The sequence below is a fragment of the Pituophis catenifer genome, unplaced genomic scaffold (genome assembly GCF_029215685.1).
Source record: "Pituophis catenifer annectens isolate HBS135680 unplaced genomic scaffold, rPitCat1.0.hap2 SCAF_1, whole genome shotgun sequence".
Lineage (NCBI taxonomy): Eukaryota > Metazoa > Chordata > Lepidosauria > Squamata > Colubridae > Pituophis > Pituophis catenifer.
Genome location: NW_027256881.1, coordinates 58,169,546 through 58,185,563, shown reverse-complemented (window position 1 = coordinate 58,185,563; position 16,018 = coordinate 58,169,546). Strand labels below are relative to the sequence as shown.

The 16,018-nt window shown below is 36.9% G+C and overlaps 1 protein-coding gene across 1 annotated transcript in view; it reads left to right on the top strand.

Moving 5' to 3' along the window:
- DNAH8 (dynein axonemal heavy chain 8) overlaps positions 1–14,259 on the top strand; it is a 131,023-nt gene extending 116,764 nt beyond the window's left edge. Inside the window, exons 83-89 of the mRNA XM_070949873.1 lie at positions 3,101–3,202; positions 3,819–3,979; positions 8,067–8,223; positions 11,511–11,663; positions 11,761–11,950; positions 12,957–13,078; positions 13,972–14,259. Coding sequence (XP_070805974.1) covers positions 3,101–3,202; positions 3,819–3,979; positions 8,067–8,223; positions 11,511–11,663; positions 11,761–11,950; positions 12,957–13,078; positions 13,972–14,259 — 1,173 coding nt within the window. The remainder of the gene's footprint in view (positions 1–3,100; positions 3,203–3,818; positions 3,980–8,066; positions 8,224–11,510; positions 11,664–11,760; positions 11,951–12,956; positions 13,079–13,971) is intronic.
- The last annotated feature ends 1,759 nt before the right edge of the window (positions 14,260–16,018 follow it).

The window sequence follows — 16,018 nt, the reverse complement described above, 5'->3', positions numbered from 1 at the left end:
AGAGCCAAGAGATTGCAACGAGCTGGTAATCTTGTACAGAGTGGTTTTAGCCTCCCAATGGTACTGTAATCTGCACAATATTGTTGTTATTAGGATTCAAATGCACTTACCTGCACAACTAGAGTTAACTTAAGGGCTCAGTGTGAAAACAATGCCCATTTGTTTACTTTTGCTGGCAGCACTATACAGACAACATTTTGGCTTCATAAAGCCCATACGTGCTTTTAGTTTTCCTGGATTGTATAACGAAAGAAGAATATGCCTTGCCAAATAGTGAAAACTAAAGCTAAAGCAGCAATATATGATGCGGTATGCCACTGTCTTTTGTATGCATATCGGCACCTATTACAAGATGGATCATACATTAAACAATTGCTTAAACAACAAGGAAACACCATTTATATTTTAGACAGCTATTCAGCATTTCCAACAGTACATTTAAAATGCATGCAGTTAACACTGTAATATATAACTGGATTACAAGGCAAATTGGCAAATGATTTTTTGTTAACCATTTTCAGCTATCTGGATTGATGAAAATTTGGGTGATGTATATCAAGAGGAAAAGAACATTTAGTGAAAATCCAAATCTCACTCCTTGATAAACTCCAAGATCCCTGCGTATAAACAGAGTGCGAACTGATGCGAGGGAGAGGTTTGCAACTACAGTAAGGTGACCAGACGTCCCGCTTTTGGCGGGACAGTCCCGCTTTTGAGCAATTTGTCCCGCGTCCCGCGGCGTTTTAAAAAAGTCCCGATTTTTCATTCTGCCTCCTGAATCCCCGCTGATGGCTAGAGGGGAAAAAAACTCTTTAAACTCTTGCCGCGGGGCTTCAAAGGGCCGACCTACAGCTGATCAGTGTTAAAAAAAAAAATGAATAGACCCATGCCTGCAAAAATAGAAAAACAGCCCCTGTTAACAGCTTCCGCTAGGTTAATTAGCTGCGAAAAGCTGCAAAAAGTTCCTGGAGCAGATTTCCCCCCCCCCCTAGCTATACTGAAAACAGGCGAAAACGAAACTAAACCTGCAAGGTGACAAAATGAGGCAGAGACAGATTTCTTTCTTTTTCTTTTTCCTCACCAAAAAAGGTAGGTACAAAACTGCAAACAATGGGAAATTTTGGATTTTAAAACACAAAAGAAAAAAAGCTCTATTTAACTAGGGAATTGTAATAATTGAGATACTATTAATAATTGTATATTGTGTTGAAAGCAGAAATGGTTAAGTTGTGGTTTGGAGGAATATATGGGGGAAATTATTTGGTTTATTATTATTGGTAAATATAATTAATTGATTTGTAAGAAATTGGATTGCATGGAAATAATTGGAATATTCATGTTCATATTGATTAATATACAAAAAAATATAGTTATATAACTAATTGATTTATATTAAAATGTTGAATTTGTATTAAACAACTGTATTACATAATTACATAATTAACCAATGTGAGGATGGATATAAAAATAGATGACAATGGGAAGGGGTATAATATAGAATAGAAGGGAAAAATTGAATTTGATTAAGATTAGAGATGAGGATGAAGGGTAATATTGTTTTTTTAAAAAAATAGATGAGGAATAAATATGGCAAAAAGGAAATATAGAAATTGTAAATTTAATTGAAATGACTAAACGCTGTTTAAATTTGTGAACCAGCCAAATATTCTGTTCAAAGAAAATACATTGCATGTTTGTATGTGTGTTTCTAAATTCTAATTATTGCTATTTATTCATATTTGTTCTCTTTTATTCTTTAAAGTTTAACAATTCATTCTTAATCTTAATATCTTTATATTTGCTTGGGGTTGGCTTTCTTCCCTTTCATCTTTTTTATTGTACAGCAATCTTTCTCCTCAAACCTACCACCACTCTCTTTTCTTTCCTTCTTACTTTCTCTTCCCCCCACCCTCTTTTTCTCCTCCCTACTTCCTCTTCCTTTCTCCTTCTCCTCCTCTCTTCCTCCCTCTCTTACCCTCACTCCTACTCTAATTTCCATTCCTTCATCCCTCTCTATTGCTGTATCCTTTAATGCATATGGACTACTCAGAGGGCTGAAAAAGTTATTTTTGACTGGTCCTCACACTTTTGACCAGTCCTCGAACTAAGTGTGAGGACCAGTCAAAAGTGCGAGGACCTGTCAGAAATGACTTTTTTCAGCCCTCTGGTTAGTCCTTTTGTGCATATGGACTACTCAGAGGGCTGAAAAAGTTATTTTTGACTGGTCCTCACACTTTTGACCAGTCCTCGAACTTACGACTGTCCTCACATTTTACATTTTTGCCCTATCTTATCATCATGGTGAAGAGAAGCAGTTGTGAAATGAGTGACATGGTTGTTAAGAATGCTGCATGGGCATAAATATGAGGATGGTCATAAGTGTGAGGACCAGTCAAAAGTGCGAGGACCTGTCAGAAATGACTTTTTTCAGCCCTCTGGTTAGTCCTTTTGTGCATATGGACTACTCAGAGGGCTGAAAAAGTTATTTTTGACTGGCCCTCACACTTTTGACCAGTCCTCGAACTTACGACTGTCTTCACATTTTACGTTTTTGCCCTATCTTGTCACCATGGTGAAGAGAAGCAGTTGTGAAATGAGTGACATGGTTGTTAAGAATACTGCACGGGCATAAATGTGAGGATGGTCATAAGTGTGAGGACCAGTCAAAAGTGTGAGGACCTGTCAGAAATGACTTTTCAGCCCTCTGAGTAGTCCCTATACACATAGCCATGGCCACCCGGTCACATGACCAGCTAGCCACGCCCACCCAGTCACATGGCCTCCAAGCCACGCCCACACAACAAGTCACGCCCACAATGGTGTCCTTCTTACCAATGTTAAAATCTGTTCACCTTACCCTATACGCATAGCCATGGCCACCCGGTCACATGACCAGCTAGCCACACCCACCCAGTCACATGACCAGCTAACCACGCCCACCCGGTCACATGACCAGCTAGCCATGCCCACAAAATAAGCCACGCCCACAATGTCCCTCTTTACCAATGTTAAAATCTGGTCACCTTAAACTACAGACTATGACTAAAAACTAAATTTTTGATACATATTTGTTATTTTCCATTTCCCACATTTTACCTAGGGGATATCTTGGAGCACAGTCCGATACATGATTGGAGAAGTACAATATGGAGGTAGAGTCACTGATGATTATGATAAGCGCCTTCTTAACTGCTTTGCAAGGGTAAGAAAATAAGATGAAACAGTTTTTAATCAAATAAACTAAAGAATGTTTTTTGAAATATACTTTCAATACATTAAGGCAGTCACTGTAAGAAATACATCTTCTGGAAACAAATGTTTTGCTGGACATTTAAGAGAACTCCTACTGTCACAGGGGCCTATGCTAACCTTGGTTTCCTACAGGCCCTGTTCTTTCACTCTCCTTTTGCTGCTGGTGCTGGTTCACCTGCTCTCTATACAAATTTTCTTTACTACCCCTTCTCCTTAAAGGAAGTTTGGGCCAATGCCAAATGAGTGGACAATGGAAACAAGAAGAAAGTGGATCCTTTAGATTACCTTGCCTAAAAGTTTCCTAAAACTTGGAATTGCTAGAAAAATTAAATCTTATTAATTTTGGATGCTGCATTTCCATTAAGATCAATACATTAGGACCTTGTAGTTAGATTGAAGAATACGTCTCTTTCATGGGTTTTGGTTTAAGAAAGACATTCCCAAATCATTAATGAGTCAGTTAACAGTCTTGATGTACACCTATAGTATGGCTTTAATGAGTAGCCAATTTCTTTTTTTCTACTTGAATCACATATCTATTAACTTTTTGCCATTAATTTGTATAGGTCTGGTTCAGTGAGAAGATGTTTGAAAACACTTTCTGTTTTTATACTGGATATAAAATCCCAGTTTGCAAAACTCTTGAGCAATATCAAGACTACATTTCAACTCTCCCTGCCATGGATAGTCCTGAAGTCTTTGGTCTTCACCCTAATGCAGACATAACGTAAGTAGATCTAACAAGTTGATAGTCAGGTTTTTAAAAAGATAATTTTAGTAACAAAGGACATTTTACTGGGAATTTCAGAGCCTGAATAAATGTAAAATTTAAGGAAGTTTTCCTTGACTTCCTAAAGATTAAAGATTCAAGCTGATGCACATATATCTGGACCGAGAATCTGTTGAAATCACTGGGACTAACTTTTGAAGTCAAATGCACAAGATTGTGCTGTATAGTTATTGAAAAGTTTAATCAGTGCGATTGTGCTATAAACATAAAGCATTTCCCAAATGTTCAAGCATAAAATTCAACAGTACTTTTGTCCCACCTTATTATATTAAGTGATCTGGTTGACACTTCTGTAAGCAGAACATAGATTAAACAAATTGGAAGAAAAGTAATAATTTTGAATTTCTCAGGAAGCTCTAGTTCAGTGATGGCTAACCTTTTTGCCATCGCGTGCCAGGAGAGGGGGGCGGGGGGGAGGGTCGCGCATGCACGTGCCCACGCACATGCGCACGCAACCCCACCCACCCCCGCTCCTGGCACATGATGGCCTGGTAGGCCCGTTTTTCTTTCTTACCTGGTTCCAGATTCTCTCTGTGTATCTGGGAAGGGCGAAAGCAGCAAAAAAGTCACTTCCTGTCCCACCGAGAGTTGGAAAATGGGCCCTTTCAGCCTCCGTAGGGCCTCCAAGGGAGTGGGAAAGGCTGCTTTCACCCTTCCCAGATACACAGAGAGGATCTGGAATCAGGTAAGAAAGAAAAACGGGCCTTCCCCACCCCCTATCAGGCCCTCCAGAGACAGGAAACAGCCTGTTTCCCTACTTCTGGTGGGCCCAGAAGGCCCGAAAATCAGCTGTCCGGCGCGTGCATGCACCCCAGAGCTGAGCTGGTGTGCCCATTAATATAGCTCCGCCTGCCACCTGTGGCACGCGTGCCATAGGTTCGCCATCACGGCTCTAGTTTAAAAATAAAATTTCAGCCGCATCTGATAAGCAGTTTCAAATAGAAATAAAATATATGTGAGCATCTTTTTACCCCCTACCAGGTTATTTCTTATTTTTAGCTTCAAAAATTGTATAGCTTATTGTAGGATATAATCAGTCTCTTTGAAATTTGTCTCCTTATAATTCATTTATTTCTGTAATGAATTATATAATTTGCAGAATGTTGAATCTTAATATTTGGGGATCGTTAAAAATAAACTAAAATATCTCAGTTGCATTACTATCAAAGTTCAAACACTTTGTTTATGTATACTTTGTTTATGTATACTTTTTTACTGTGCTCCATGACTTTCATTACAAACATTTGTAGATCATTCACATTTTCAGTCATCAGAATAATATCAGGCTCTTTCCTCAGTTTTAAAATCATGTTCATCTTCTTACATTCCAGCTTTTCTTAATATATATTCTGCAATACAGGTTGAGTAAATACAGAGAGCATAGAGCTTTGCCTCACTACTTTGCCATCATACTGTGACTTTCTGATCTGCGTATAAGTTTTTAATAAGGGCAATGAGATGTTCTGGGATTCCCGTTTTTTTCTGAGCATTTTCTGCAGCGTGATACGATCAACACAATGAAAGGTTTTCTTATAATCAAGGAAACACATACTGACTTCTTTTTGGCATTTGGTTTTCTCAATTATCCAGGGTGCATCAGAAATAGTGTCTCTTATTAATAATTCCTTGGTCTTTTCTAAAATCAACATGAATATCTGGCATCTCCCAGAAAGAAGAGAAAAGGCATGAAGTAAAAAACTATGACACAATAGTTGCACCATCACTGTAGTATGGCCTGAGGGTGTGTTTTAAACCAAAGGAAAGATTTGGCAACTATCCTTCAAGGCTCCTGTCTTGAGCAGAGGGTTGAACCAGAAAACCTCTGAAGTCCCTTCCAGCCCTATGATTCTATATTCTATGCTATTCCAAAGGCAGCATATCCCAGGGTATAGGAACTACTACCATGAAAGCCTGACATTTCATCCCAAGCCATAGCTCTCTCAAGGGAGGTAGTTTCTCAATAGGTGACCAGACTGGATATCAAAGCATGCTTACAAAAACAATGCCTGCTACTCTCTATAAGGTTTTATGGATAATACCCAACACTTTGAACTTGATACAATAACCTATTGTCAGATAGTGCAGCAATTAAACAATAGGTGGAATTCTACAACAGTGTATTTCTCCAGTTAGTAGCATCGCCACCACTTTCTGTATCAGTTGCAGTTTCCAAGATGTCTTCAAACATAATCCCATATAAATTGCAACAGTCCAAAGGCGTGGTAATCAGGACATAAGCATTTTGGTTCAGGTTGAATTGTAATTGACAGTCAATGATAAGGAATCATAAGGTCCCATGATTTTATTTATTTATTTAAAACTTTTATATAACTGCCCATATTGAACAAAACTCTGGGTGGCTTACAACTGAAAAACAATATTTATCTATCATAAAAACATTAAAACAAAAACAAAACCTAAACTTTCCCATGCAGTGCACAAGTTCTCATCCTATTCTAGCATTTGGGAGAAAAGCCAGTTCTTAAGTGTTTTTTTAGGTTAAAAGAGTGGGGGCCTGTGAAAGCTCAGAGGAAATGGTATTCAAAGGGAAGAGGCTGCCAGGGAAATGGCACACTTCCTAAATTCCATAAGATGGCAGCCTTTAAGGGAAGGCCTTAGGAACTTGCCCATTCTTTCACATGTGATAGGACAGGTAGATGTCCTTGGGAAAAGGCAATCCCAGAAGTAACTTGGTCCTGTGCCATGTAAGGCTTTCAAGGTAATAACTAGCAACTTGAATTTTGCCCAGAAGGAAATTGGGAGCCCGTGCAGCTTGCTCCCAGCCACAAGGGCCCAGTCCACTTCTTCAGAATCAATTGTTTTAAACTCCTCCCAGATAACAGGGTACAGATATGCCTCAATCACTTCTAAGGGACCTACCCAACTGGAACCCAACTCCAAGCAAAATTGAGCAACTTTGTGTAGCAGTTGGTAGGAATCTCTTGTGTTGCTTCATCTCTCGGAGCTGCTTGATTGGTCTGGAATCATGGCTGAAAGGAAACCAGATTTTATTTATTTGTTACCTTCTTTGATCAAGTTTTAAGACCACCACTTGCTGAACAATTTTGGATGGATTGCATAATGCATTTTTTTAAAATAACCTGATTCTTCAAGCATTCTCTATAGCTAATTCCTCATCAGTTTTTCAACAACCTCATTTGGAATGCTAGAAACACTTGATGCAACAGCTTTTTAAAAAAATAGTTTGCTGTCTGAGTTGAGGATTCCATCCACCATGCATAGTTAAAGAACAATATATTGAAGAATTTAAATGACATTCCTAGTTTGAGAGACTAGCATCTAACTGTTTGGGGAATCTACAAAAGCTTTAGATTTTTCTCCACGGGTCCTTCCTTTACCTCATTTTTTCTGCATTAGAATTTAAAACCCTGAAAACCCATTTGGAGCAGTAATATCTCCTGTGCTTTAAAACTTAAAATATTTTCAAAGCAATGCTGAATTTATATACAGAGCACATGTTTAATAGCTGTAGATATTGAAGACAATCTGGTCAAGAATAACAAATTGTTCTCAAAAACTCCAAGCACTTCAGAGCCTCACAAACTCAAACCTGAAACTTAGCCTAACTAAAAGTTTCCAGGTTCCTCCTTTTCAGGAAAGAGGATGAGGAGATGGTAAGAGAAAAGATACAAGACAGAAGCCTGTTGAGATAGGTCAACAAAATGCTTAATATTATACATGAATACAGCTGTTGGGGTTTTTTTAACTAATAATTGAAATTGTGTTTCATATTATGAGTTGTTAGTTGGCCTTGCCTGTTTTAAAGTCTCAGAAATATACAAAAGCCATGTGCTGGTTACATTCAAATGTCATGGCCAATCATGGTTTAATAATCTTCAGTTTAATGAATTTGTTGTCTTTGTTTCCCAAATGCCAGAAATAGCAGGAATCCATTGAATTGTCTGTGGCTTTTTATTGTGGGTTATTTATAGCAATCATATTTGACAGTTTACAGTTTTTACAAGTTCTGACTTTATTACATATTATTTAATATTCCTTTCAGATACCAGAGTAACACAGCAGCTGATGTCTTGAACACTATAACCAATATTCAACCAAAAGAGAGTGGAGGTGGAGTAGGAGAAACTCGCGAAGCTATTGTGTATAGACTAGCTGAAGATATGCTTGAGAAACTGCCCCCTGATTATGTACCCCATGAGGTAATTGTTCTAAAGTACACGTAAGCATGAAAATACTAATCCATAGTGGTAAACTCTTTGTATTGTTTAAGAGTGCTGAAAGGAAATACTTTTCTCAACCCCTTCTTTGTGTGTCGATTTCACACTTCTGCTATTGGGCAATTCTTTTTCTAGTCAAGATCCATACTTGCCCCTCAGAGTCAAAGAAATATCATGGTTGTGTTATGCTATCACTGGAGGAAATAGACTTAACATTTGGGGGAGGGTGTGAGTTTATGGTATTGTTGAATATACTTTACTATTTTACAAAAACAAAAAAAAATCATTCTGGCTTTAAATTATTTTCTTTGTGGTCAAGTATCAAAAGTGGGGATGGGTTCTGGATATGATCCAAATAGCTCTGTTGGACTATATGGAGCAGCTATTTCAATTTTGCCAAAGGACCATATAAATAATACAGCAATTATTAGAACAATATTTTGGCAAACGTCTTGGCAAAATGTGAAATGTGTTTAGACAAAATGAAACAAAAGAACTTCATCCTAATTTATTATTTTTATGTATTTATTTATTGATTGATCCAATTTATATGTCCACCCTTCTCAGCAAATGACTTTGAGCAGCAAACAAAATTAAAATACCGTAATTATAAAGCATGAAATTGGGGCTAAAATGGCTTGAGTTATTTTGTAGTCCCAGGCGCAGAACTGTATGTCTCGCAATTGACTCACCTTGGATCATATACTTATTCTCCTGGTGGAGTTCCATAGGATAGACATTACTTACCCCAGCAAATGTTATTCAGTGTGAATCCAAAAGCTTGGTAAAGTATGATTTGGCTTAGCCTGGTATAAATAAAAAATGCCAACCCTTTTCTTTTTGCCTGATTAAAAGAAAATATCTACTAATATTTTAAACAGGAGCTGAAATTATTACTCTGGTCCCAGGTCTGTGGGTTTTTGAACACTTTGAACAGGCTCAATCTGACCCAGAAATTATTCAGGCTCATTTCTGATCTCCACAACATATCCTTGGAACATTATCTTGTTTTTAAATATGCTATCGGCATTGCTTGGTTGAAAGCCTGAGATTAAATATGCATTTTCAAAGCTCTTAGTATCTTAATTCCAAGGGGCTTGTTTTATTAAAAAGTCTATAGCTAGTGATTCTCCACTACTTGTTATTTATATCTCTTCAAATAATTCTTGTGTTAAAAAGAGCTAAAACCACTTTCCTAGAGGCAAAAGTAGCAGTTTTGAGGGCAAATAATTGAGGGATAAACCTATCCCTGCTTATTTTGTTTCTCATTCATTGGTGTCTGTTCAAAGCTGCTTCTTTTCTTATTATGTGTTTATGAAAATATTTTTTAATTTTTAAAAAGGGATGTCTTCCTGAGGTGTTCCTGTCTCCCACCATCACTAAAAAAGATGTCATTACATGATAATATCAGCAAATAAAATTAGAATGAAAAGAATTCTACTTCTGGATGGATGAAATATGAAATGCTTTGTCCTGTTTTATAACTCTCTGCTTCCAATAGACCCGAATAGAATTTTTATTTTGTAGAGAATAGTTTTCTGAAATGCAACCATTTTGCATTACCCGGATTCTAAACCTGCTGGTAGAAGAAATCCTCAGGTGCCGCATAAGAAGGAAATGGGTCCCTTCATGATGTTAAAATATGAATTTCTATATCTATATCTATATCTATATCTATATCTATATCTATATCTATATCTATATCTATATCTATCTATCTATCTATCTATCTATCTATCTATCTATCTATCTATCTAATGATTCTAGCTTAAGGAAAAATTATTAGCTAATCATTTACCAATGAGAATGTTTCCCTTGATTCCATATTTCACATGAAAGGTCATGTGCATCCCTAGATTGTAGTAACTGCAAACAACTTGGTATATTAATGAATAATTTTCATATTTATAGTCAAGATGCTGCAAACATTGGCACATCTGTGCTGCTATTTAAAACTCCAATGAGGAGTTCAAGAGCAATGAGAAAAGATGCTATAAAAATTCACCCAGAAGAGATATGAAAGAATAAGACAAATATTAAAGTTGTAATTTCTCCACTTGCTTAAAGAAAAAACATAAAAGCTTTATTAAATGTAATATATATTTACTGTTGTTAGTTACTGTACTTATTTCTCAAAATTTAATAGTTAATCTGCATTGTCTGCAACAATGGCTTACAAATCTTAAATAAATGTAAGAATACAATAATTGCATTGCTTTCCACTAACTGGATAGTCATTTCCATTGTGTATCTGAGCTTAGATAATCATAATGTCTAATGATTTAAGGCACATTCCACTGAGAGCTGCTCACAGATATTCTCTATTAGAATTCATGGTGGCTGCATAGAATTTCTTCATGAACTTGATCCACTATAACTATTTGAACACATACAGGAATATTAGAGTTCTAAAGATACATTTGGTTTTGCAATAGCATTATAGTACTTCTTTCTTTTCTTTTCTTTTCTTTTCTTTTCTTTTCTTTTCTTTTCTTTTCTTTTCTTTTCTTTTCTTTTCTTTTCTTTTTTTCTTTTCTTTCTTTTCTTTTCTTTTCTTTTCTTTTCTTTTTTTCTTTTCTTCTTTTCTTCTCTTCTCTTCTCTTCTCTTCTCTTCTCTTCTCTTCTCTTCTCTTCTCCTCTTCTCTTCTTTTCTTTTCTTTTCTTTTCTTTTAAATGATTGGAGGTCCTTGGTACTCTCTGAACCAGGTTGGGTTTTTTGCAGATGTTTCATTACCCAAACTAGTAATATCATCAGAGCACTTCATTTCAACCTTTAGCTACAAATTTTCTCTTCTATCAGTAAAGCATGATCAATTTCTGGATTGAATTTTTAGATTTACTTTTTATAATCTACTATCTTTATTCTCACATATTCAAATGATTTCCTGTACATATTTTCACAATAGCCCACCAAACAAACATGTAAAGTTCATTTAAGCCAGCCTATTGTAAGAGTGAGGTTGCACTTTGAACTGGTGTACCATGAAAGAGCAAAATATGTTCATTATCAGGGTATCAAGATTATTATCAATGGGCTTTTACTCTCATTTGGGAAATTCTACCTCCAGCACCAAATGGGAACCATATAGTATACTTGGCTGGGAAGAGAAGGAAATTGCTTGTTTACAGTGTTGATGCACATGAACATACAGGCAGATCCTATCGTACTGTAAATAGGAATAGTGTTGCCTAAATATTCTTTATTTAGCATAAAGCTATCCTAAATGTTTTATTGATTGACTTGTTTTCTTTTAATTATTTTTATTTAGGTAAAAGCTCGTTTAATTAAAATGGGCCATCTTAATTCGATGAACATTTTTCTTCGCCAAGAAATTGACCGAATGCAAAAAGTTATCAAAATAGTCCGAAACAGCCTCCTTGACCTTAAACTAGCCATAGAAGGAACTATTATTATGAGTGAGGTAACCAAGTACAGTATTATGTATAATCATTCATTCTGAGATAAGAACATTTTCTATTCAAATATGCCATGACATGTTTTAACTTTCACTTCTCCAGAACCTGAGAGATGCTCTTGATAACATGTACGATGCTCGGATTCCTCAGCTCTGGAAGCGTGTATCATGGGATTCTTCTACCCTGGGTTTCTGGTTTACTGAACTTTTAGAAAGAAATTCCCAGTTCCGTGTTTGGATCTTTGAAGGAAGACCACATGTATTTTGGATGACTGGATTTTTTAATCCTCAGGGTAAATATTTTTCATTATAAATAAAATCAACAATATGTTCTGTTATAAGAGTGAAGCCATATTAGTCTATTAAAAACATAACTTTTTCATTTCATTTGATTTATTCTATCACATTCATATAGAAGCAGAGGCAGAAATCCAATATATATAAAAAAACTTTTTTCAATTGCATGGTGATAAATTATATATTACTGTTTAGGATTTCTGTTAGATTCTTGTGAAAGTCATATTTCTCTTTAGCTGATTATTTAAGCAAACCAGTGAATATAGCATCATTTAAGCCATACATATTAAATTAGTTCTTTCTAAAACTGTTAACATGTAACAGTTTGTTTCATATAGGTGAAAGTCATTATGCAGGCACAGATATCAAGGATTTTTCAATTTTTATATAAAATTTTATTACAATTTGAAATAACTAAATGACAATTTATTGTATCAAATGAACAAAATTCTGCATTTCATAAAGTGATTAAAAAATTCAATGTTCTTTTAAGGATTGCCTTTGAAATTCTTATCCTGGTTATGATTAGAGGATTATTTATCTCTTATTGGTACCTTTGTTTAATTCACAAAAGAATTTTACAGATTTTTTGGGGGAAAAGCAAGGGAAAGATAAATATAACCTAGCTGAAGCTATTCGGTATCATCAATAGTTTGATGACTCTTGTGATGAATTGATGCACTGTGTAGTTCTAAAAGTTTATTGCTGTATTTCTTTCTTTGTCCAAGTTCAGCTCTCAGTTTAAAAGCATTATGTTTCTCCAAATGTAAAATACAATCCAGGGCTTAGTCTATATTCAGACCAGACCAGCAGCCTATATATTTATAATTGTATTTTCTTATTTTTTTTTTATTTACCCATATTTTGTATTAGGTAATTTTACTGAGTATTTTAGTGGTTCTTTTTTATGTGAACATTTTAGCCATAAAACACTTCAGTATAAAAATGTATACAAGAAAAAGGTTGTACTAAACTTGTCTTATTCTTTGGCCTGTTTTATAGGCTTTCTAACAGCTATGAGACAAGAGGTTACAAGAGCGCACAAAGGCTGGGCTTTAGATACAGTGACCATCCATAATGAAGTTCTGAAACAGGTCAAAGAAGAGATCACTGCAGCCCCTCCTGTAAGTATACCATGGATACATCCTTTTTTTAATTTCCAAACTAATTTTATTTTTTATTTTTATTATTCATATTTCTATGCCGCCTGCTCTCTGAGGACTCTGGGCGGCTTACACCAAAGACAGTATACTAAATAGCATATTGCCCCCAACAATCTGGGTCCTCATTTTACCCACCTCGGAAGGATGGAAGACTTGAGACGGTGAGATTTGATCCACTGATCTGCTGAACTAGCAGTCAGCTGAAGTAGCTTCAGTACTGCACCCTAACCACTGTGCCACCTAATTCTGTTTTCTGAAAATTCTAACATGATTTTTTTGAAAATAAATGTTTGGTTTCTATTCACTTTAGATTTTTCAACAATGAAATGATCAATAAAAGAAAGCACATGTGTTTTTCACTTATGTAGCCCTGACATGCTCCTTTCCTACCTTCCATTACCAAAGTAGCAAAGATGGAGGAGAGAGATAGAGGAGGATGACATCACTGTAACAAAAACCTCTCTAGATTGATTTGTTTCTATCATCTGAGGGGGGGTGGGGTGTTCAGAAAATGTAGGATTCTACAAGGAATTTTTCTTATTGCATTCTTAGGAATACAGGTTGTGACCATGCCCAGATAGAAAGGTACATAGAGCATAAAACAGAAAACTCCTTTTAATCTCACGGTCAATTCTTTTCAGTAAACACAAATAAGTGTTACATTGTTCATTATCATTCAGAAACATTATAGATTATTTTACTTTCTCAAATTTTGCTAGTATTTTTTTTTCATTTTTTCATTTTGTTAATTATACTATAGTTTATACCGTACAAGTTAAATCAGTCAAGTTCTGTTATAATATTAAAAGCTGATAATTTTCTAACCATAATAATTATACATTCTTTTTATATAGGAAGGGGTTTATATCTATGGATTATACTTGGATGGAGCTGGATGGGATAGACGTAATAATAAGCTTACTGAATCTACAGCAAAGATTCTTTTCACTTTACTTCCTGTTGTACATATATTTGCAATTAACACAACAGGCCCAAGAGATCCTAAACTCTATGTTTGTCCCATTTATAAGAAGCCAAGAAGAACAGATTTGACCTATATCACTGCAATCTATCTAAGAACAACTGTATCTCCTGATCATTGGATACTAAGAGGAGTAGCTCTTTTGTGTGACATTAAATAAATTCTAGTCCTTGGACTACAACAAAAACATGAAACACTCTTCAAAACACAAGGGCACACAAATTAATTTTTCCTTAAAATTAGATATTGTTTTCTCTTTCTAGCAATATTTGTATTGTTATGTTTTTTTCCCTATTTATATTAAATCTTATTGTCAAAATGTAAAATCAGTTGTTTTGGTCTTTTTCTTCTTTCTATTTATTTTATTTATTTATTTATTATATTTCTATACCGCCTTTCTCCCATGGGACTCAAGGTGGTGTACAGTCAAGAAAAATATAGATACACAAACATCATAAAATTGCTAATTAAAATTATTATTATAACATAGTTTGGCTCAATTAAATAGAACCTAAAATTAGATAACATTTTAAAAACATTCACATGTTCATATGTTTAGCCCCGCTTGTTGGAACATCAGGGTTTTGAGGACACGGCGGAAAGCACGGAGATCAGGGATATTTCGTATCTCAGGGGGCAGTTCATTCCAAAAGGTTGGAGTCCTCACAGAGAAGGCCCTCCCCCTGGGAGTCGCCAATCAGCATAATTTGACTGACGGTACCCTGAGTAGTCCCTCCCTGTGAGAACGAACTGGTTGGTGGGAGGCTATTGGTGGCAAAAGACGGTTTTGTAGGTACCCAGGTCCTAAGCCATGGAGCGCTTTAAAGGTGATAACTAACACCTTGAATCACACCCGGAAGACCACCGGGAGCCAATGCAGCTTGTGTAGGAGAGGTGTTACATGGGCGCAACGAGCTGCGCCCATAATCACCCGCGCGGCTACATTCTGGACCAGTTGGAGCCTCCGGGTGCTTTTCAAGGGGAGCCCCATGTAGAGAGCATTACAGTAGTCCATACGGGAGGTAACTAGGGCATGAGTGACCGTGCGCAAGGCGTCCCGATCCAGAAAGGGATGCAACTGGCGGATCAGGCGAACCTGATAAAAGGCACCCCTGGCCATGTCCGTCAAATGATCTTCTAAAGATAGCCGTGAATCCAGGAGGACACCCAAGTTGCGGGCCTTCTCTGTGGGGAGCAAGATTTCATCCCCAATTGTCAGTGATGGTACCAGCTGACTATACCGGGACGCCGGAAGTCACAGCCACTTGGTCTTGGAGGGGTTGAGTCTGAGCTTGTTTCTCCCCATCCAGATCCGCACGGCCTCCAGGCAACGGGACATCACAGCAAGGGCATCATTGGGGTGGTCTGGGGTGGAGATGTATAGCTGTGTCATCAGCATACTGATGAACACTCACCCCAAAACCACGGATGATCTCGCCTAGCGGTTTTACATAAATGTTGAACAGAAGGGGTGAGAGGACTAACCCTTGCGGCACCCCACAAATAAGGTGCCTTGAGGTCGATCTCTGCCCCCCTGCCAACACAAACTGCGAACGGTCAGAGAGGAAGGAGAAGAACCACCGAAGCATGGTGCCCCCTATTCCTAACCCCTCCAGCCGGTGCAGTAAGATACCATGGTCGATGATATCAAAAGCCTCTGAGACATCTAATAGGACCAGGATAGAGGAGCAACCTCTGTCCCAAGCCCTCCAGAGATCATCCACCAACGCGACCGATGCCGTTTCCATGCTGTATCATGACCTGAAGCCTGACTGGAACGGATCCAGATAGACAACTTCATCCAGGTATCGGGGTAGTTGTCGCGCCACCACACTCTCAACAACCTTCGCAACAAAGCAAAGATTGGAGACTGGACAATAATTTGATAATATAGCTGGGTCCAGGGAAGGCTTCTTGAG